This window comes from Staurois parvus, unplaced genomic scaffold (genome assembly GCF_062004578.1).
Source record: "Staurois parvus isolate SC_StPar_1 unplaced genomic scaffold, SC_StPar_1.0 ptg000605l, whole genome shotgun sequence".
Lineage (NCBI taxonomy): Eukaryota > Metazoa > Chordata > Amphibia > Anura > Ranidae > Staurois > Staurois parvus.
The window spans coordinates 91146-113411 of record NW_028318401.1 but is presented as its reverse complement, the minus strand read 5'-3'; the positions used below and the strand labels follow the sequence as shown (position 1 = coordinate 113411).

Below are 22266 nucleotides of genomic sequence, written 5' to 3'. Positions count from 1 at the left end.
TACCTATACCCCGCACCGTAATATTGAATCATGCACAGCTGGGAATAACAGAGTCACCTTGGTTTTAATCACCGAAAGCGTTGATGTTTATTTGAACTATGATCATATCTATTTGAACTTTAACTTTTTCTATATACTATGTTATCAGAACAATTCATTTAACGCATATATTTGCATTATCAACTGGACGCCCCTTTCTATTCTTGGTACATTTTAGCACTGCACAATTATCTTGTTTATAAGTTGTTAAACGCTTACCCTTTTCAGACACTAGGTACACACATCTACATGCTTGAGTGGGAATCCTCTCTAGGGGATGAACTTGCCTTAGAAACTTGGCGAGTCATTTGGTCCCAAGCTAGTAAAAGCTCCATTTGTACACTCTATAAATTGAATTATCACAAACTCCTCTATGTTTTGTATCTCACCCTGGAACATTTACACAACATACACCCTACTGCCAGCGATCGGTGCTGGCGGTGTAAACGGGCTAAAGGCTCTCTTCCACCATTACTGGGCTTGTTCTCGAATTGTACCCTACCGGAGAGCAGTTCATCACATGATTCAACGACTATGGGACTCCACCTTTCCTTTCACTCCTAAAATGTTTTTGCTGAGTTTGTTGCCTCAAAACATTTCCACACCACATGAAAAATGACTGAGGCATATTTTGACAGCAGCTCGATGTTTGATTGCTCTTAACTGGATAAAGACTTCACCCCCGTCCCAAGGACCATTGTATACTCGTATCAGAGATGCGGAGCTTATGGAAATGTTATCTGCTCGCCTTCGGGACAATTTAGAGAAACACAACCAAGTTTGGGAACTGTGGCACTCACATGCAGCCCTCTTTTGAGATGGGGACTGGGGAGAGGTGCGGTAACGGACCACCTGACAGCACCTCTATCAGTCCCCTGATAGAGCCTCCCCAGAGTGCGGAGTCTAAGTACCGGATCACTTGTTCACCAGGGCCCCTGATGGTGGGGATGGACTTGGAGCGTTCCGGGACCAGGTCGCAGCTACCGGGTATCTCTACCAGAGGTAGAGGAGTCTCCCAGAGGTTCCTGTGGGTTACGAGTCTGATGTGAGGGAGCCCGGGGATCCCTGAGGGATGGATGGATGATCAAGATCAGAGTCAAACAGGCCGTGTCGGTAACTAGCGGGTCGGTGCGGTACAAGACGGTAGGCAAGGGATAGTCGGGTCACACGCAGGGTCAATACCAGAAGATCAGATCTATAAGGGAGCATCCAGGAGCAGAGTCAGGCAAGCCAAGGGGTCAGGACAGGAGAAGGCAACAAGGTCAGACAATCCAGATCAGAGTACTCACAACACAGGCAACAGGATACAAAAGACCATTCGGCAACAAGTGTCTGTGCAGGGCTGGTTTAAGTAGACCACCCTGCACCTGACAGGCGCAGCCTAGGTCCTAGTGCCTGCCCAGTACTGTCATAGACGACGGGTGCGCCTGGGTCCTAGTGCCCTGCTGCCTGCATGTCTTGACAGACACCTACGCATGTGTAGACCCATGCGTCGCAATGGTCCCTGACAGGTGCAGACGTCTTTTCTATTCTTTCTCTTTCCTTCTTCAATACATATATTATTGTCACGTACCTGATGGGAGAAACAATTGATGAGGTCGGCCTCACTTGTGTCACTAGCCCTGACCCCGCTGAGGTTGGAACAGAGGGAGTCTAGGGACCAGGGGGACAAGAGTGCCAGAGGTTTGCTTGCGGTTCTTGCAGATGATGACCTTGGTAGGCAGGATATCCTCTGATTTGGGTATTATAGAAATAGACCAGGCAGGTACAGTGGATTGCCAGATGCACAGCAGAGCCAGGTATGCAGCCAAGACACAGGACTGGAGAGGAGTCATAGGATAGTCAGGGTCATAACAGTCGAGCAGCGCGGTACAGGATCAGAGCCGAAGTCAGAAACTGGGGGGACAGGAGAGTACTCAGAGTCAGGTCAGGAACAAGCCAGGTCAGAGACAAGGTAAACGAACAGGAGCAAGCAGGACATGGGGGGAGCTGAAGACCAGTCAGCACTGAATCTGGACAGAGGTCCTCCTTAAATGGCCGTCTGGCGCCAATCTTCGCCGTGCACGTGCACGTGTGTGTGCATGTGCGCAACTGCGCATTCCTGCGTGCGTGCGCATGAGCAACAATTCATCTGCAGGATCTCCTTTGCGCCTGCGCGTTCCCGATCACAAATCTTCTTGCAGGAACTCTCTTACAATTATCTTAATTTTACTGTAATTTTGGCCGGTTGTATAGCTTCAATTTTGTTTTTCTTCGTTTTTTTTTCACCTATTAATGCAACATGAGAATCTTAAACTGTTTTTAGCACATCGTACACTATTGATCGCATTTGTGTCAGCTACAGTTGGGTCCATATATATTTGGACACAGCAAAAATTTTAGTTTTTTTTTAGGTATTTACCAAAACATATTCCAAATGCAAATCCCACACTTAGAATCAACTCCAGAGCTTTTACCTGCTTAATTGATGAAGTAATGGAGTAGCCCACACCTGGCCATGAAACAGCTTTTGATTGAGTTGTCCATTTACTTTTGGTCCCTTGAAAAAGAGGGGATGGCTACTCTTAAGAGCTGTATTTCCTAAACCCTTCCTCCAATTTGGATGTACATACCCTCAAATTAAACCTGAGAGTGCACTTTCAGCCCATATCCATTATAGAACTATAGCTTGAATATGTTTTGGTAAATACCTGAAAAAAAAATAAAATTATGCCTGTGTCCAAATATATATGGACCTAACTGTATATATTTGTTTTCTACAGGTATTTCTGCGTAGACTCTTGCTAGGCTTTCTGAATGATAATGCCTTTTCTCAGAATGGTAATTTGGAATACTTACATCATTGGTGTGATGCCCTTTCCACGTGTACAATCTTTGCTGGGAAGGGTTAAGATTCCTCTTCCTATGCTGAGCCGTCCAGTTTTTGTACATCTGTTTTCCTATCCTTGTCTTTGCACACCTGGACTTTGTTTTAATAATAAAAATGATAAAGAAAAATTGTTTATAAAAAAAGAAAATAAACGGTCTTTTCCCCATTGTCCCCTCCTTCTAATCTCTTTACAGCTCTGTGTAGGAAGCCGGATTGGGCAATGGTGAAGATGGATCCAGAGAAGACATTCTATGATATTGGGGATACAGTGACAGTAAATTGTTCGGTTGGATATCACCCTTCCTACCCCTCCCTACAATGTGTGAAGAGTGGAACCTCCATTAGGTGGGATAATCCTCCACAATGTGAAGGTGAGTAGTAAACCTCAATATACAGACTACAGGAACCCAGATCAACCAATCAGCAGCCACCTCTCTTTGGTGTGACTCATCTAAACTGATGTAACATAAAACCTGATTGGTGCATTGCCCTCTACACCTCATTCCTGTCTGTACGGCCTTATTACATACATAGCCCTGTATATTAGATACACTTTGTATAGTGAACATGGGAATACTGGATGCTGTTCAACTCAATCTCCATCTATCATTGTAATCAGAACCGATATCAGCGAACCCCATGGGGGGGGGCGATGTGATTATACATCACACTTAATGCTGATATCATCTACAATCTTCCCATGGAGACTTCCCTGACTTCCCTTCAAAGTGTCAATAACTGCGTGATGGAAAAATACACGTTGCTGCTAAAACCACCGAAAAAAACGTATCTACTATCTACGTATTTAATGAATAAAATGAAATGAATCAGATTGGGGCGCTTCTGCTGTATGTAAGCCAAGATAATTGTACAAGGAAATAATTAGTTCCTCTGTGCATGCTGTCGCTGAGACTGTCCCTGAAAATCGGACTGTTCTGTAACACCGTGTGCAGCTTTAAGGCGTCCCCCAAGCCTGGAGTCTAAAGGATTTGTGTATATTCAATGTTGTCCTCAAAGACACATGAGAAGGACCCCGACCCTACTAGACGTGTGTGAGCCGTTTTGTTCCCAATCAAAATTCATACAAAATGTTCATTATTGGGAGATTAGGATGGACCTGAATTTCCAAATTTAAACAAATCCAAAAGAATTAAAAAAAATTTCCAAAATATTAAATAATCTGAATTTCAGTCAAATATGAAACTATTTTGAAATGTAAACATATTACTGACTATCACTGATAAGTATTTGTGTTAGCCAACTTCTGGAAAAGCATAGAATTTAGAAAAATAGAATAGAATAAAACAGAATAGAATAGAGAAAAAAGAATAGAAAATAAATGAATGGAATAGAAAAGAAAAGTATAGAATAGAAAAAACATAGAATAGAACAAAATAGAATAAAATTACAAAATAAAAGAATAGAAAATAAAATAATGGAATTCCTCCTCAATTCCATCCTTCTACAGATAGCTACATTGTCGGGTCATTCATCCCTACTGATCACCCTACAGATACGTACATTGTCAGGTCATTCATCCCTACTGATCCTCCTACAGATACATACATTGTCAGGTCATTCATCCCTACTGATCCTCCTACAGATAGATACATTGTTGGGTCATTCATCCCTACTGATCACCCTACAGATACGTACATTGTCGGGTCATTCATCCCTACTGATCACCCTACAGATACGTACATTGTCGGGTCATTCATCCCTACTGATCACCCTACAGATACATACATTGTCAGGTCATTCATCCCTACTGATCACCCTACAGATACATACATTGTCAGGTCATTCATCCCTACTGATCACCCTACAGATACGTACATTGTCGGGTCATTCATCCCTACTGATCACCCTACAGATACATACATTGTCGGGTCATTCATCCCTACTGATCACCCTACAGATACGTACATTGTCGGGTCATTCATCCCTACTGATCACCCTACAGATACGTACATTGTCGGTTCATTCATCCCTACTGATCCTCCTACAGATACGTACATTGTCGGGTCATTCATCCCTACTGATCACCCTACAGATACGTACATTGTCGGGTCATTCATCCCTACTGATCACCCTACAGATACCTACATTGTCAGGTCATTCATCCCTACTGATCCTCCTACAGATACGTACATTGTCAGGTCATTCATCCCTACTGATCACCCTACAGATACATACATTGTTGGGTCATTCATCCCTACTGATCCTCCTACAGATACGTACATTGTCAGGTCATTCATCCCTACTGATCACCCTACAGATACATACATTGTCAGGCCATTCATCCCTACTGATCCTCCTACAGATACATACATTGTCAGGTCATTCATCCCTACTGATCACCCTACAGATACATACATTGTCAGGTCATTCATCCCTACTGATCACCCTACAGATACGTACATTGTCAGGTCATTCATCCCTACTGATCCTCCTACAGATACGTACATTTTGTGCTAAAAGAAAATATTTTTTTTCCCATTGTCCCATTCTTCTAATTACTTTCAGCTCTGTGTTGGAAGCCGTATTTGTTAATGCTGAAGATGGATCCAGAGAAGACATTCTATGATATTGGGGATACAGTGACAGTAAATTGTTCGGTTGGATATCACAATCCCTACCCCTCTGTACAATGTGTGAAGAGTGGAACCTCCATTAGGTGGGATAATCCTCCACAATGTACAGGTGAGTAGTAAACCTCAATATACAGACTACAGGAACCCAGACCAACCAATCAGCAGCCACCTCTCTTTGGTGTGACTCATCTAAACTGATGTAACATAAAACCTGATTGGTGCATTGCCCTCTACACCTCATTACTGTCTGTACGGCCTTATTACATACTGCTGCTAAAACCACCAAAAAAAGCTGATCTACATTGAATTGAATACAATGAATAAAATGAAATGAATCAGATTGGGGCGCTTCTGCTGTATGTAACCCAAGATAATTGTACAAGAAAATAATCAGTTCCTCTGTGCATGCTGTCGCTGAGACTGTCCCTGAAAATCGGACTGTTCTGTAACTCTGTGTGCAGCTTTAAGGCGTTCCCCAAGCCTGGAGTCTAAAGGATTTGTGTATATTCAATGTTGTCCTCAAAGCCACATGAGAAGGACCCCGACCCTACTAGACGTGTGTGAGCCGTTTTGTTCCCAATCAAAATTCAGTCAAAATTTTCATTGTTGGAAGATTTGGATGTACCTACATTTCCAAATTACAATAGTAAAACATTTAAACAAATCCAAAAGAATGAAATAAAATGTTGTGCAAAATAATAAATTGTCTGAATTTGAGTCAAATATGAAACTAATTTGAAATGTAAACATATTACTGACTATCGCTGATAAGTATTAGTGTAAGAATATAGCAATCGTATGAAATAGAATAGAATTTACAAAAATAAAATAAAACAGAATAGAGTAGAGAATAGAAAATAAATGAATGGAATAGAAAAGAAAAGTATAGAAAAGAAAAAAAAACATAGAACAAAACAGAATAGAATTACAAAATAAAAGGATAAAAGTAAAGTAATGGAATTCCTCCTCAATTCCATCATCCTACAGATATATACATTGTCAGGTCATTCATCCCTACTGATCCTCCTACAGATATATATATTGTCAGGTCATTCATCCCTACTGATCCTCCTACAGATATATATATTGTCAGGCCATTCATCCCTACTGATCACCCTACAGATATATATATTGTCAGGTCATTCATCCCTACTGATCCTCCTACAGATATATATATTGTCAGGTCATTCATCCCTACTGATCCTCATACAGATACCTACATTGTCGGGTCATTCATCCCTACTGATCCTCCTACAGATACATACATTGTCGGGTCATTCATCCCTACTGATCACCCTACAGATACATACTTTGTCAGGTCATTCATCCCTACTGATCACCCTACAGATACATACATTGTCAGGTCATTCATCCCTACTGATCACCCTACAGCTATGTACATTGTTGGGTCATTCATCCCTACTGATCACCCTACAGATACATACATTGTCAGGTCATTCATCCCTACTGATCCTCCTACAGATACATACATTGTCAGGTCATTCATCCCTACTGATCACCCTACAAATACATACATTGTCAGGTCATTCATCCCTACTGATCACCCTACAGATACCTACATTGTCAGGTCATTCATCCCTACTGATCACCCTACAGATACGTACGTTGTCAGGTCATTCATCCCTACTGATCACCCTACAGATACATACATTGTCAGGTCATTCATCCCTACTGATCCTCCTACAGATACATACATTGTCAGGTCATTCATCCCTACTGATCACCCTACAGCTATGTACATTGTTGGGTCATTCATCCCTACTGATCACCCTACAGATACATACATTGTCAGGTCATTCATCCCTACTGATCCTCCTACAGATACATACATTGTCAGGTCATTCATCCCTACTGATCACCCTACAAATACATACATTGTCAGGTCATTCATCCCTACTGATCACCCTACAGATACCTACATTGTCAGGTCATTCATCCCTACTGATCACCCTACAGATACGTACGTTGTCAGGTCATTCATCCCTACTGATCACCCTACAGATACATACATTGTCAGGTCATTCATCCCTACTGATCACCCTACAGATACATACATTGTCGGGTCATTCATCCCTACTGATCACCCTACAGATACGTACATTGTCGGGTCATTCATCCCTACTGATCCTCCTACAGATACATACATTGTCAGGTCATTCCTCCCTACTGATCACCCTACAGATACGTACATTGTCGGGTCATTCATCCCTACTGATCCTCCTACAGATATATACATTGTCGGGTCATTCATCCCTACTGATCCTCCTACAGATACATACATTGTCAGGTCATTCATCCCTACTGATCCTCCTACAGATACATACATTGTCAGGTCATTCATCCCTACTGATCCTCCTAGAGATACTTACATTTTATTCTAAAAGAAAATAAATAGTCTCTTCCCCATTGTCCCATTCTTCTAATTACTTCCCAGCTCTGTGTAGGAAGCCGGAGGAGACAATACTGAAGATGGATCCAGAGACGACATTTTATGATATTGGGGATACAGTGACAGTAAATTGTTCGATTGGATATCACCCTTCCTACCCCTCTGTACGATGTGTGAAGATTGGAACCTCCATTAGGTGGGATAATCCTCCACAATGTAAAGGTGAGTAGTAAACCTCAATATACAGACTACAGGAACCCAGATCAGCCAATCAGCAGCCACCTCTCTTTGGTGTGACTCATCTAAACTGATGTAACATAAAACCTGATTGGTGCATTGCCCTCTACACCTCATTCCTGTCTGTACGGCCTTATTACATACATAGTCCTGTATATTAGATACACTTTGTATAGTGAACATGGGAATACTGGATGCTGTCCAACTCAATCTCCATCTATCATTGTAATCAGAACCGATATCAGCGAACCCCATGGGGGGGGGGGCGATGTGATTATACATCACACTTAATGCTGATATCATCTACAATCTTCCCATGGAGACTTCCCTGACTTCTCTTCAAAGTGTCAATAACTGCTTGATGGAAAAATACACGTTGCTGCTAAAACCAACAGAAAAAAACGTATCTACATTGAATTGAATACAATGAGTAAAATAAAATGAATCAGATTGGGGCGCTTCTGCTGTATGTAAGCCAAGATAATTGTACAAGAAAATAATCAGTTCCTCTGTGCATGCTGTCGCTGAGACTGTCCCTGAAAATCAGACTGTTCTGTAACACCGTGTGCAGCTTTAAGGCGCCCCCCAAGCCTGGAGTCTAAAGGATTTGTGTATATTCAATGTTGTCCTCAAAGCCACATGAGAAGCACCCCGGCCCTACTAGATGTGTTACAGATACATACATTGTCAGGTCATTCATCCCTACTGATCCTCCTACAGATACATACATTGTCAGGCCATTCATCCCTACTGATCCTCCTACAGATACATACATTGTCAGGTCATTCATCCCTACTGATCACCCTACAGATACATACATTGTCAGGTCATTCATCCCTACTGATCACCCTACAGATACATACATTGTCAGGTCATTCATCCCTACTGATCACCCTACAGATACATACATTGTCAGGTCATTCATCCCTACTGATCACCTTACAGATACTTACATTGTCAGGTCATTCATCCCTACTGATCACCCTACAGATACATACATTGTCAGGTCATTCATCCCTACTGATCACCTTACAGATACTTACATTGTCAGGTCATTCATCCCTACTGATCACCCTACAGATACATACATTGTCAGGTCATTCATCCCTACTGATCACCCTACAGATACACACATTGTCAGGTCATTCATCCCTACTGATCACCTTACAGATACTTACATTGTCAGGTCATTCATCCCTACTGATCACCTTACAGATACATATAGTGAAGGAAATGCATATTTGCTCCCCTGATGATGCTGAATGTTCGCCCCTCACAAAGAAATGATCGGTCTAACAATGGAATGTTCGGTGTAACACTGAGAGACAGAACAGCAACAACAAATTCAGCAGAAATGCGTCTAACAAATGATGACTGATCTGCATGTTCATGAGGGAAAGAAGGATTTGATCCCCTTCACAAAACATGACTTAGTACTTGGTGGCAAATCCCTTATTAGCAATCACAGAGGTCAGACGTTCCCTGGAGTTGGCCCCCAGGTTCGCACACATCTCAGGAGGGATTTTGGCTCACTCCTCTTGGCAGATCCTCTCCAAGTCATTATGGTTTGGTGGCTGACGTTTGGCAACTCAAACTTTCAGCTCCCTCCACAGATTTTCAATCGGATGAAGGTCTGGAGACTGGCTAGGCCACTCCAGGACCTTAATGTGCTTCTTCTCCAGCCGCTCCTTTGTTGCCTTGGCCGTGTGTTTTGGGTCATTGTCATGCTGGAACACCCATCCACCACCCATTTTCAATGCCCTAGCTGAGGGAAGAAGGTTCTCACCCAAGATTTGAGGGTACATTGCCCCGTCCATCGTCCCTTTGATGTGGTGCAGTTGTCCTGTCTCCTTAGCAGAAAAACACCCCCAAAGCAGAATGTTTCCACCACCATGTGTCACAGTTGGGATGGTCTTCTTGGGGTCATAGGCAGCAATCCTTCTCCTCCAAACATGGCGAGTTGAGTTGATTCCAAAGAGCTGGATTTTGGTCTCATCTGACCACAACACTTCCCACCAGTCCTCCTCTGCATCATTCAGATGTTCAGTGGCAGACTTCAGACGGGCCTGGACATGTGCTTTCTTGAGCAGAGGGACCTTGCGGGCACTGCAGGATTTCAGTCCTTGTCGGCGTAGTGTGTTACCAATTGTTTTCTTGGTGACTGTGGTCCCAGATGCCTGGAGATCATTGACAAGATCCTCACGTGTAGTTCTGGGATGATTCCTCACTGTTCTCATGATCATTGACACTCCACGAGGTGAGATCTTGCATGGTGCACCAGACCTAGGGAGACTGACACTTGTTTTGTGTTTCTTCCATTTGTGAATGATTGCACCAACTGTTGTCACCTTCTCACCAAGCTGCTTGGCCATAGTTTGGTAGCCCAGTCCAGCCTTGTGTAGGTCTACCATCTTGTCCCTGACATCCTTGGACAGCTCTTTGGTCTTTGCCATGGTGGAGAGTTTGGAATCTGATGGTTTGATGGCTCCTGTGGACAGGTGTCTTTTATACAGGTAACACAATGAGATTAGCAGCACTCCCTTTAAGAGACTGCTTCTAATCTCAGCTTGTTACCTGTATGAAAGACACCTGGGAGCCAGAAATCCTGCTGAATGATAGGGGATCGAATACTTATTTCCCTCATGATGATGCAAATCAGTGCATAATTTATTAGACATGCATTTCTTTTGATTTTTTTTGTTGCTATTTTGTCTCTCAGTGTTACAATTCACTGAACATTCAATGTTTAGACCGATCATTTCTTTGTGAGGGGCGAACATTCAAAATCAGCAGGGGGTTAAATACTTATTTCCTTCACTGTACATTGCCAGGTCATTCATCCCTACTGATCCTCCTACAAATACATAGATTTTGAGCTAAAAGAAAATAAACAGTCTTTTCCCCATTGTCCCATTCTTCTAATCTCTTTACAGATCTGTGTAGGAAGCCAGATTGGACAATGGCGAAAATGGTTCCAGAGAAGACATTCTATGATATTGGGGATACAGTGACGGTAAATTGTTCGGATGGATATCACCCTTCCTACCCCTCCCTACAATGTGTGAAGAGTGGAACCTCCATTAGGTGGGATAATCCTCCACAATGTGAAGGTGAGTAGTAAACCTCAATATACAGACTACGGGAACCCAGATCAACCAATCAGCAGCCACCTCTCTTTGGTGTGACTCATCTAAACTGATGTAACATAAAACCTGATTGGTGCATTGCCCTCTACACCTCATTCCTGTCTGTACGGCCTTATTACATACATAGCCCTGTATATTAGATACACTTTGTATAGTGAACATGGGAATACTGGATGCTGTCCAACTCAATCTCCATCTATCATTGTAATCAGAACCGATATCAGCGAACCCCATGGGGGGGGCGATGTGATTATACATCACACTTTGCTGCTAAAACCACCAGGAAAAATTTCTTTTTAAATTGAATTGAATACAATGAATGAAATGAATCAGATTGGGGCGCTTCTGCTGTATGTAATTCAATAGAATTGCACAAGAAAATAATCAGTTCCTCTGTGCATGCTGTCGCTGAGACTGTCCCTGAAAATTGGACTGTTCTGTAACACCGTATACCTGGTGATGGAGGCCAATGGAGAGAGGGTTTCCCTTGCGGCTAAGTTCCGGACTCCCCTGAGATTGGGACAGCGGGACTCAAGCCCAAAGTTGCACAGGTCGCCTGTAGGATTGCTTGTTGGTGGTCCACTCAGAAGCACAGCTGGTGCACAGAGATAGGTCTGCAGACAGGAGGCGCCTGTGTGTGGTATGTAAGCCCTTCTGGGATTTAGATGTTTACTGGGTAGTCGGTTCAAGCCAAGGTCAGGTACCAGGTGGGAATCAGAGCAGACGTAGTCAGATGGGATAGCCGAGGTCATTCACAGAGGAGCGAGAGAGAGAGTATCCGTAAGCCAAGCCGAGGTCAGGTACCAGGTGGGAATCAGAGCGGACGCAGTCAGATGGGAAAGCCGAGGTCATTCACAGAGGAGCGAGAGAGAGAGTATCCGTAAGCCAAGCCGAGGTCAGGTACCAGGTGGGAATCAGAGCGGATGTAGTCAGATGGGATAGCCGAGGTCATTCACAGAGGAGCGAGAGAGAGAGTATCCGTAAACCAAGCCGAGGTCAGGTACCAGGTGGGAATCAGAGCGGACGCAGTCAGATGGGATAGCCGAGGTCATTCACAGAGGAGCGAGAGAGAGAGTATCCGTAAACCAAGCCGAGGTCAGGTACCAGGTGGGAATCAGAGCGGACGTAGTCAGATGGGATAGCCGAGGTCATTCACAGAGGAGCGAGAGAGAGAGTATCCGTAAACCAAGCCGAGGTCAGGTACCAGGTGGGAATCAGAGCGGACGTAGTCAGATGGGATAGCCGAGGTCATTCACAGAGGAGCGAGAGAGAGAGTATCCGTAAACCAAGCCGAGGTCAGGTACCAGGTGGGAATCAGAGCGGACGTAGTCAGATGGGATAGCCGAGGTCATTCACAGAGAAGCGAGAGAGAGAGTATCTGAAAGCCAAGCCGAGGTCAGATCAGGGTTAAGCAGAGTAGACGGGTCCAGGAGCAAGCCGAGTTGGTAACAGGAAATCACAAGTCAGAATCACAGGAACCAGGAACAGGGCACGGGGAGGTAGAGATCATCCAGCAACTTGAGGAAGAGATAAGCCTCCTTAAAAAGGGCATCTGGCACCAAACTGAGGCTGATGCGTGCTTCTGCGGCCATGCAGAGTACTGGCAGAAATGCCAGATATTCCAGAACCTCTGCCATGGACTGGACCCTGACACACCGTGTGCAGCTTTAAGGCATCCCCAAGCCTGTAGTTTAACCCCTCGGCCACCAGAGGATTCCCCCCCTTTCTGATAAGGCCATTTTTTGTGTTACTTTAATTGACAATTGTGCGGTCATGCAACGCTGCACCCAATTAAATTTACGTCCTTTTTTCCCACAAATTGAGCTTTCTGTCGGTGGTATTTCATCGTCTGTGCATTTTTTATTTTTTTGCGCTATAAAAAAAAAACAAAAAAACACAATTTTGAGAAAAATAATCTATTTTTGACTTTTTGCTATTAAACATGTCCATTAAAAAAATTTAAAAAATCTAATTTAGTCATAAATTTAGGCCAAGATGTATTCTGCTCCGTGTCTTTTTTAAAGCAAAAAATCCCAATACGTGTAAATTATTTGTTTTACGTGAATGTTATAGCATTTACAAATGGCGGTATATATACAGGATTGTTTGTTTTTTTTTTACTAGTAATGGTGGCGATCAGCAACTTATAGCAGGACTGCGGTGGGCATTCTGACACTGGGGGGGGGGAGTGGACTGACTTGGTGTCCCTGATATCCCCAGTGACATGAATACAGTGATCAGTGCTAATAAAAAGCACCAACACTGTACTAATGACACTGGGCAGGAAGGGCTTAACATCTGTGGTGATCAAAGGGTTAACTGTGTGCTGGGAGTGTTTTACTAGGTGGCATTGTGTTGGTGCTTCACTGTAAGCACACTGCTCTGGATGGCTGTGCTGTGCAGTGTGCCTGAGCCAACAGGGAGGAGGACTGTTAGTAGACAAAGTAGCCCGCATAGGAAATCCTCGGTAATCACTTGGCACCAGCGGGTAATCACCAGCCGAAACCTGGTGACTGCCAGCAGCAGTCACAAATAACGGCACAGGTAGGCCACGCGTGCATTTTCAGGTCATTCATCTCTACTGATCACCCTACAGATACCTACAGTTGTGTTCAAAATAATAGCAGTCAGACATCACTAACTGGATCAATACCTGTTTTTGGTAGAAATGATATTTCTACATGGCAAATAATTTCCTAGCAGGTGTAGTAGAGTACCGTATTTTCCGGTGTATAAGACGACCCCCTACTTTTCCTGCTAAAATGTAGTGTTTGGGCTATACTCGCCGTATAAGACTACCCCTCTTCCAATGCACACCAGTGGGAGGAGTAGTGCCCCATTATCGGTGTCAGTAGGAGGAATAGTGCCCCATCATCGGTGTCAGTGGGAGGAATAGTGCCCCATCATTGGTGTCAGTGGGAGGAATAGTGCCCCATCATCGGGGTCAGTAGGAGGAATAGTGCCCCATCATCGGTGTCAGTGGGAGGAATAGTGCCCCATCATTGGTGTCGGTGGGAGGAATAGTGCCCCATCATTGGTGTCAGTGGGAGGAAGAGTGCCCCATCATTGGTGTCAGTGGGAGGAAAAGTGCCCCATCATCGGTGTCAGTAGGAGGAATAGTGCCCCATCATAGGTGTCAGTGGGAGGAATAGTGCCCCATCATTGGTGTCAGTGGGAGGAATAGTGCCCCATCATTGGTGTCAGTGGGAGGAATAGTGCCCCATCATTGGTGTCAGTGGGAGGAATAGTGCCCCATCATCGGTGTCAGTGGGAGGAATAGTGCCCCATCATCGGTGTCAGTAGGAGGAATAGTGCCCCATCATCGGTGTCAGTGGGAGGAATAGTGCCCCATCATTGGTGTCGGTGGGAGGAATAGTGCCCCATCATTGGTGTCAGTGGGAGGAAGAGTGCCCCATCATTGGTGTCAGTGGGAGGAAAAGTGCCCCATCATCGGTGTCAGTAGGAGGAATAGTGCCCCATCATAGGTGTCAGTGGGAGGAATAGTGCCCCATCATTGGTGTCAGTGGGAGGAATAGTGCCCCATCATTGGTGTCAGTGGGAGGAATAGTGCCCCATCATTGGTGTCAGTGGGAGGAATAGTGCCCCATCATTGGTATTAGTGGAAGGAATAGTGCCCCATCATTGGTATTAGTGGGAGGAACAGTGCCCCATCATTGGTGTCAGTGGGAGGAATAGTGCCCCATCATTGGTATCAGTGGAAGAAATAGTGCCCCATCATTGGTGTCAGTGGGAGGAATAGTGCCCCATCATTGGTATTAGTGGAAGGAATAGTGCCCCATCATTGGTATCAATGGGAGGAATAGTGCCCCATCATTGGTGTCAGTGGGAGGAATAGTGCCCCATCATTGGTATCAGTGGAAGGAATAGTGCCCCATCATTGGTGTCAGTGGGAGGAATAGTGCCCCATCATTGGTATCAGTGGGAGGAATAGTGCCCCATCATTGGTGTCAGTGGGAGGAATAGTGCCCCATCATTGGTGTCAGTGGGAGGAATAGTGCCCCATCATTGGTATCAGTGGGAGGAATAGTGTTCCATCATTGGTAATAGTGGGAGGAATAGTGCACCATCATTGGTGTCAGAGCGACAAATCATGCCACATCATTGGTGTCAGTGGGAGGAATAGCACCCCATCATTGGTGTCAGTGGGAGGAATAGCACCCCATCATTGGTGTCAGTGAGAGGAATCGTGCCCCATCATTAGTATCAATGGCAGGAATAGTGCCCTATCATTAGTATCAGTGGGAGGAATAGTGCCCCATCTTTGGTGTCAGTGGGGGGAATCGTGCCCCATCATTGGTATCAGTGGCAGGAATAGTGCCCTATCATTAGTATCAGTGGGAGGAATAGTGCCCCATCTTTGGTGTCAGTGGGGGGAATAGTGTCCCAACATTGGTGTCAGTGGGAGGAATAGTGCCCCATCTTTGGTGTCAGTGGGGGGAATCGTGCCCCATCATTGGTATCAGTGGCAGGAATAGTGCCCTATCATTAGTATCAGTGGGAGGAATAGTGCCCCATCTTTGGTGTCAGTGGGGGGAATAGTGCCCCATCATTGGTGTCAGTGGGAGGAATAGTGTCCCAACATTGGTGTCAGTGGGAGGAATGGTGTCCCATCATTGGTGTCAGTGGGGGGTGGAATAGTGCCCCATCATTGGTGTCAGTGGGGGGAGGAATAGTGCCCCATCGTTGGTGTCAGTGGGGGGGGGGGGAGGAATAGTGCCCCATCGTTGGTGTCAGTGTGGAGGGGGGAAGAATAGTGCCCCATCGTTTGTGTCAGTGGGGGGGAGGAATAGTGCCCCATCGTTGGTGTCAGTGGGAGGAATGATGTCCCATCATTGGTGTCAGTGGGGGGTGGAATAGTGCCCCATCATTGGTGTCAGTGCGGGGGGAGGAATAGTGCCCCATCGTTGGTGTCAGTGGGGGGGGGAGGAATAGTGCCCCATCGTTGGTGTCAGTAGGGAGGGGGAGGAATAGTGCCCCATTGTTGGTGTCAGTGGGGGGGGGGAGGAATAGTGCCCCATCGTTGGTGTCAGTGGGGGGGAGGAATAGTGCCCCATCGTTTGTGTCAGTGGGAGGAATAGTGCCCCATCATTGGTGTCAGTGGGAGGAATAGTGCCCCATCGTTGGTGTCAGTGGGAGGAATAGTGCTACATCATTGGTATCAGTAACACCAATGATGGGGCACTATTCCTCCCACTGACACCAATGATACTTGCTGACCGATGTTCTAGTATGGTGCTGTTGCAGCCAGCATATGTGGTTGCAGCAGCACCTCTATACTGCCCACTTACCTGCGCTCCTTCACTCAATTTTCGCGGGTACGCTTGGCTCCGCCCCCTCGCCGGTGATTGGCCGCCTGTGTGCCTTTCCTGAGCTACAGTTCTGGCGGCCAATTACCGGTGAGGAGGCGGAGCCAAGCAGCCGCACGAACATCCAGTGGCCGAAACTGAAGGAGCAGCCGCGCTTCCTGGACTGGATCGTCGTGGGACCGGAGCCAGGTAAGAAACAGCCCCTGCCCACCCCTGTACTTAGTGTCCCTTCCGTTGGAAGGGAGGGGGCACCGCCCCCCTAAAAAGTGTCAGTATGCCGTATACCGGCGTATAAGACAACCCCCGACTTTTGAGAAGATTTTCTAGGGGTAAAAAGTTGTCTAATACGCCGGAAAATACGGTAATAGAAATCCAACAGACCCAACAGTCATGACATGCATGCTGCTGATTCTGTGTCATTGAATCACTCATTGAAAGGGGCGTGTTCAAAATAATAGCAGTGTGGAGTTCTATTAGTGAGGTCATTCATTCTTTGACAAACAGGTGGCAATTATTGCCCTTATTTAAGGAAGGAAGGCAGCAAATGTTGGACATGCTGGTTACAGTGCATTTCTCTCTGAAATTCTGAGGAAAATGGGTCGTTCCAGACATTGTTCAGAAGAACAGCGTACCTTGATTAAAACGTTGATTGGAGAGGGGAAAACATATAAAGAAGTGCAGAAAATAATCAGCTGCTCAGCTAAAATGATGGCAAATGCTTTAAAATGGCAACCAAAACCTGAAAGACGTGGAAGAAAGAGAAAAACTACCATTGGAATGGATAGAAGAATAGCCAAAATGGGGCGGACTCAGCCAACAATCAGCTCCAGGAATATGAAAGAAGGTGTGACGTTCCCTGTGAGGACTCAGTCAACAATCAGCTCCAGGAATATGAAAGAAGGTGTGACGTTCCCTGTGAGGACTGTTACAATTAGAAGACGCCTATGTGAAGCCAAGCTATCTGCAAGAAGTCCCCGCAAAGTCCCACTGTTGGAAAAAAGACGTGTGCTGAAGAGGTTACAATCTGCCAAAGAGCACATTGACCGGCCTAAAGAGAAATGGCGCAACATTTTGTGGACTGATGAAAGTAAGATTGTTCTTTTTGGGTCTAGTGGGCGGAGACAGTTTGTCAGACGACCCCCAAACACTGAATTCAAGCCACAGTACACTGTGAAGACCGTGAAGCATGGTGGTGCAAGCATCATGATATGGGGATGTTTCTCATACTACGGTGTTGGGCCTATTTATCGCATACCAGGGATCATGGATCAGTTTGAATCCATCAGAATACTTGAAGAGGTCATGCTGCCTTATGCTGAAGAGGAAATGCCCTTGAAATGGGTGTTCCAACAAGACAACGACCCCAAACACACCAGTAAACGTTCCAGACCAACAAGATGGACGTTATGGAGTGGCCAGCCCAATCCCCGGATCTTCATCCAATAGAAAACTTGTGGGGTGACATCAAAAATGCCGTTTCTGAGGCAAAACCAAGAAATAGAGAAGAACTGTGGAATGTGGTCCAATCATCCTGGGCTGGAATACCTGATCACAGGGGCCAGAAGTTGGGGGACTCCATGCAACACAGATGTACAGCAGTTCTCAGAAACAGTGCGACTACAACCAAATATTCATGAAGTCAGTCAAAGGAAAGCAAAATCTTCAAACATTTCTCAGTTTATATAGTGAATGTTTGAGTTTGTAAAGAAGAATACAAACACGGCCATTTTTTTGAACCGTCTAATATTCACTTTTCTTCAATTTTTTTTAGAGGAACAACTCAAATTTGATGTATTTTTCTTCATGTTGTGACTTGGAATAGAATGTGTCGTGTTCCCAATGCATTTGTGTGGATGGAAATTAAAGCTATTAGAAGGATTTTCAGCTTTAGTCACTTTTTTCAACGCACTGCTATTATTTTGAACACAACTGTACATTGTCAGGTCATTCATCCCTACTGATCACCCTACAGATACATACATTGTCAGGTCATTCATCCCTACTGATCACCCTACAGATACATACATTGTCAGGTCATTCATCCCTACTGATCCTCCTACAGATACATACATTGTCAGGTCATTCATCCCTACTGATCACCCTACAGATACATACATTGTCAGGTCATTCATCCCTACTGATCACCCTACAGATACATACATTGTCAGGTCATTCATCCCTACTGATCACCCTACAGATACATACATTGTCAGGTCATTCATCCCCACTGATCACCCTACAGATACATACATTGTCAGGTCATTCATCCCTACTGATCCTCCTACAGATACATACATTGTCAGGTCATTAATTCCTACTGATCACCCTACAGATACATACATTGTCAGGTCATTCATCCCTACTGATCCCCCTACAGATACGTACATTGTCAGGTCATTCATCCCTACTGATCACCCTACAGATACATACATTGGCCTGGTCATTCATCCCTACTGATCCTCCTACAGATTCGTACATTTTCAGGTCATTCATCCCTACTGATCACCCTACAGATACGGACATTGTCAGGTCATTCATCCCTACTGATCACCCTACAGATACATACATTGTCGGGTCATTCATCCCTACTGATCACCCTAAAGATACGTACATTGTCAGGTCATTCATCCCTACTGATCCTCCTACAGATACATACATTGTCGGGTCATTCATCTCTACTGATCCTCCTACAGGTACACACATTGTCGGATCATTCATCCCTACTGATCCTCCTACAGATACATACATTGTCAGGTCATTCATCCCTACTGATCACCCTACAGATACATACATTGTCCGGTCTTTCATCTCTACTGATCCTCCTACAGATACATACATTGTCAGGTCATTCATCCCTACTGATCACCCTACAGATACATACATTATCAGGTCATTCATCCCTACTGATCACCCTACAGATACATACATTGTCAGGTCATTCATCCCTACTGATCACCCTACAGATACATACATTGTCAGGTCATTCATCCCCACTGATCACCCTACAGATACATACATTGTCAGGTCATTCATCCCTACTGATCCTCCTACAGATACATACATTGTCAGGTCATTCATCCCTACTGATCCTCCTACAGATACATACATTGTCAGGTCATTCATCCCTACTGATCCTCCTACAGATACATACATTGTCAGGTCATTAATTCCTACTGATCACCCTACAGATACATACATTGTCAGGTCATTCATCCCTACTGATCCCCCTACAGATACGTACATTGTCAGGTCATTCATCCCTACTGATCACCCTAAAGATACATACCTTGGCCTGGTCATTCATCCCTACTGATCCTCCTACAGATTCGTACATTTTCAGGTCATTCATCCCTACTGATCACCCTACAGATACATACATCGTCGGGTCATTCATCCCTACTGATCCTCCTACAGATACATACATTGTCAGGTCATTCATCCCTACTGATCACCCTACAGATACATACATTGTCAGGTCATTCATCCCTACTGATCACCCTACAGATACGGACATTGTCAGGTCATTCATCCCTACTGATCACCCTACAGATACATACATTGTCGGGTCATTCATCCCTACTGATCACCCTAAAGATACGTACATTGTCGGGTCATTCATCTCTACTGATCCTCCTACAGGTACACACATTGTCGGATCATTCATCCCTACTGATCCTCCTACAGATACATACATTGTCAGGTCATTCATCCCTACTGATCACCCTACAGATACATACATTGTCCGGTCTTTCATCTCTACTGATCCTCCTACAGATACATACATTGTCAGGTCATTCATCCCTACTGATCACCCTACAGATACATACATTGTCAGGTCATTCATCCCTACTGATCCTCCTACAGATACATACTGTCAGGGACCATCGCGACGCATGGGTCTACACATGCGTAGGCATCTGTCAAGACGTACAGGTAGCGGGGCACTAGGACCCAGGCGCATCCGTCGTCTTGACAGTACTAGGCAGGCATTGGGACCTAGGCGGCGACTGTCAGGTGCAGGGCTGGCTACTTAAGCCAGCCCTGCACAGATGCTTGTTGCCGAATGGTCTTTTGTATCCTGTTTGTGAGTACTTCTGATTTGGATTGTCTGACCTTGTTGCCTTCTCCTGTCCTGACCCCTTGGCTTGCCTGACTCTGCTCCTGGATGTTCCCTTATAGATCTGATCTTTTGGTATTGACCCTGCGTGTGACCCGACTATCCTTTGCATATCGTCTTGTACCTCACCGATCCGCTAGTTACCGACCCAGCTTGTTTGACTCTGACTTTGCTCATCTGTCCATCCATCCCTCAGGGATCCCTGGACTCCCTCACATCAGACTCTTAACCCGCTGGAGCCCTTGGCAGACTCCTCTACCTCTGGTAGAGATACCTAGCAGCTGCGACCTGGTCCCGGAGCGCTCCAAGTCCATCCCCACCATCAGGGGCCCTGGTGAACAAGTGCTCCGGTACTTAGAGCCTCCCCAGAGTGCGGAGTCTATCAGGGGACTGATAGAGGTACTGTCAGGCGGTCCGTTACAGTACCATTCGGCCATGACTGAGTCTGGAGGGGGGCCTTCTCCTATAGAAGAGATTTGCCGACATTTGTCCACCCTAACCCAGGCAGTAACTGCCCTCCAGGACAAATGTTCCCGGTTAGAAAATCGGTTTGACACCATGACCATGTCTGAGGCTCCTCCTCAGAGCCAGGCCTCAACTGTTAGCCCTGAGGTAGCCTCTGGATCTCCCATAGGGGCTGCGGCTGCAGCTTCACCAGCCGAACCTCGTGTTCCCATGCCTGAACGTTTTCGGGGAGATCGTGCACGGTTTAGGTCCTTCAAAAACGCATGTCTGCTGTATTTTGACCTGCAACCTCGTACCTTCACCACTGAGTCAGTTAAAGTAGGATTTGTGATTTCCCTACTACAAGACGAACCCGAGGACTGGGCCCATAGATTAAGGGAAACGCAGGACCCCCAGTTACAGACCATTAAAGCAATTTTTGAGGCCATGTCTGTCCTCTATGACGACCCCCAGCGGGTGGCTTCAGCTGAATCCACCCTCTACTCCCTCCGACAGGGTCGTCGAGCTGCGGAGGAATATGCCTCCGAGTTCAGGCGATGGATGGGGGACACGCGTTGGAACGACGCTGCCCTGCGTCACCAATTCCGGGTCGGACTCTCGGAGGCGCTAAAGGATGAGTTAGCCCGGGTTGGCCTCCCAGAGTCCTTGGAAGATCTGATCTCCCTGGCGATCCAAATCGATCGCAGGTTGCGGGAACGCCGGTCTGAGAGGTCAGGCCAAGGTCAAGGAGTCACATGGACACCTCCCAGGGGCACAGGTCATCTCGCCCCTACCGATGTTCCATCAGCCATTCCTGTGGATACTTCAGAGCCCATGCAACTGGGATTGGCTCGGCAGGCCCTCACCCCAGAGGAGCGCCAGAGAAGACGCACCAGGAACCTCTGTTTCTACTGTAACGGACCGCCTGACAGTACCTCTATCAGTCCCCTGATAGAGCCTCCCCAGAGTGCGGAGTCTAAGTACCGGAGCACTTGTTCACCAGGGCCCCTGATGGTGGGGATGGACTTGGAGCGCTCCGGGACCAGGTCGCAGCTGCTAGGTATCTCTACCAGAGGTAGAGGA

General features: G+C 45.7%; 1 protein-coding gene across 2 annotated transcripts in view; it reads left to right on the top strand.

The window, feature by feature from the left end:
* Window positions 1-22266, top strand: part of LOC149449727 (complement factor H-like) — a 169447-nt gene that overhangs the window by 66565 nt on the left and 80616 nt on the right. For both annotated transcript variants that reach the window (XM_089692804.1, XM_089692805.1), the window contains exons 6-9: window positions 3103-3279; window positions 5435-5611; window positions 7958-8134; window positions 11083-11259. In XM_089692804.1, the coding sequence (XP_089548930.1) occupies window positions 3103-3279; window positions 5435-5611; window positions 7958-8134; window positions 11083-11259 (708 nt within the window). The remainder of the gene's footprint in view (window positions 1-3102; window positions 3280-5434; window positions 5612-7957; window positions 8135-11082; window positions 11260-22266) is intronic.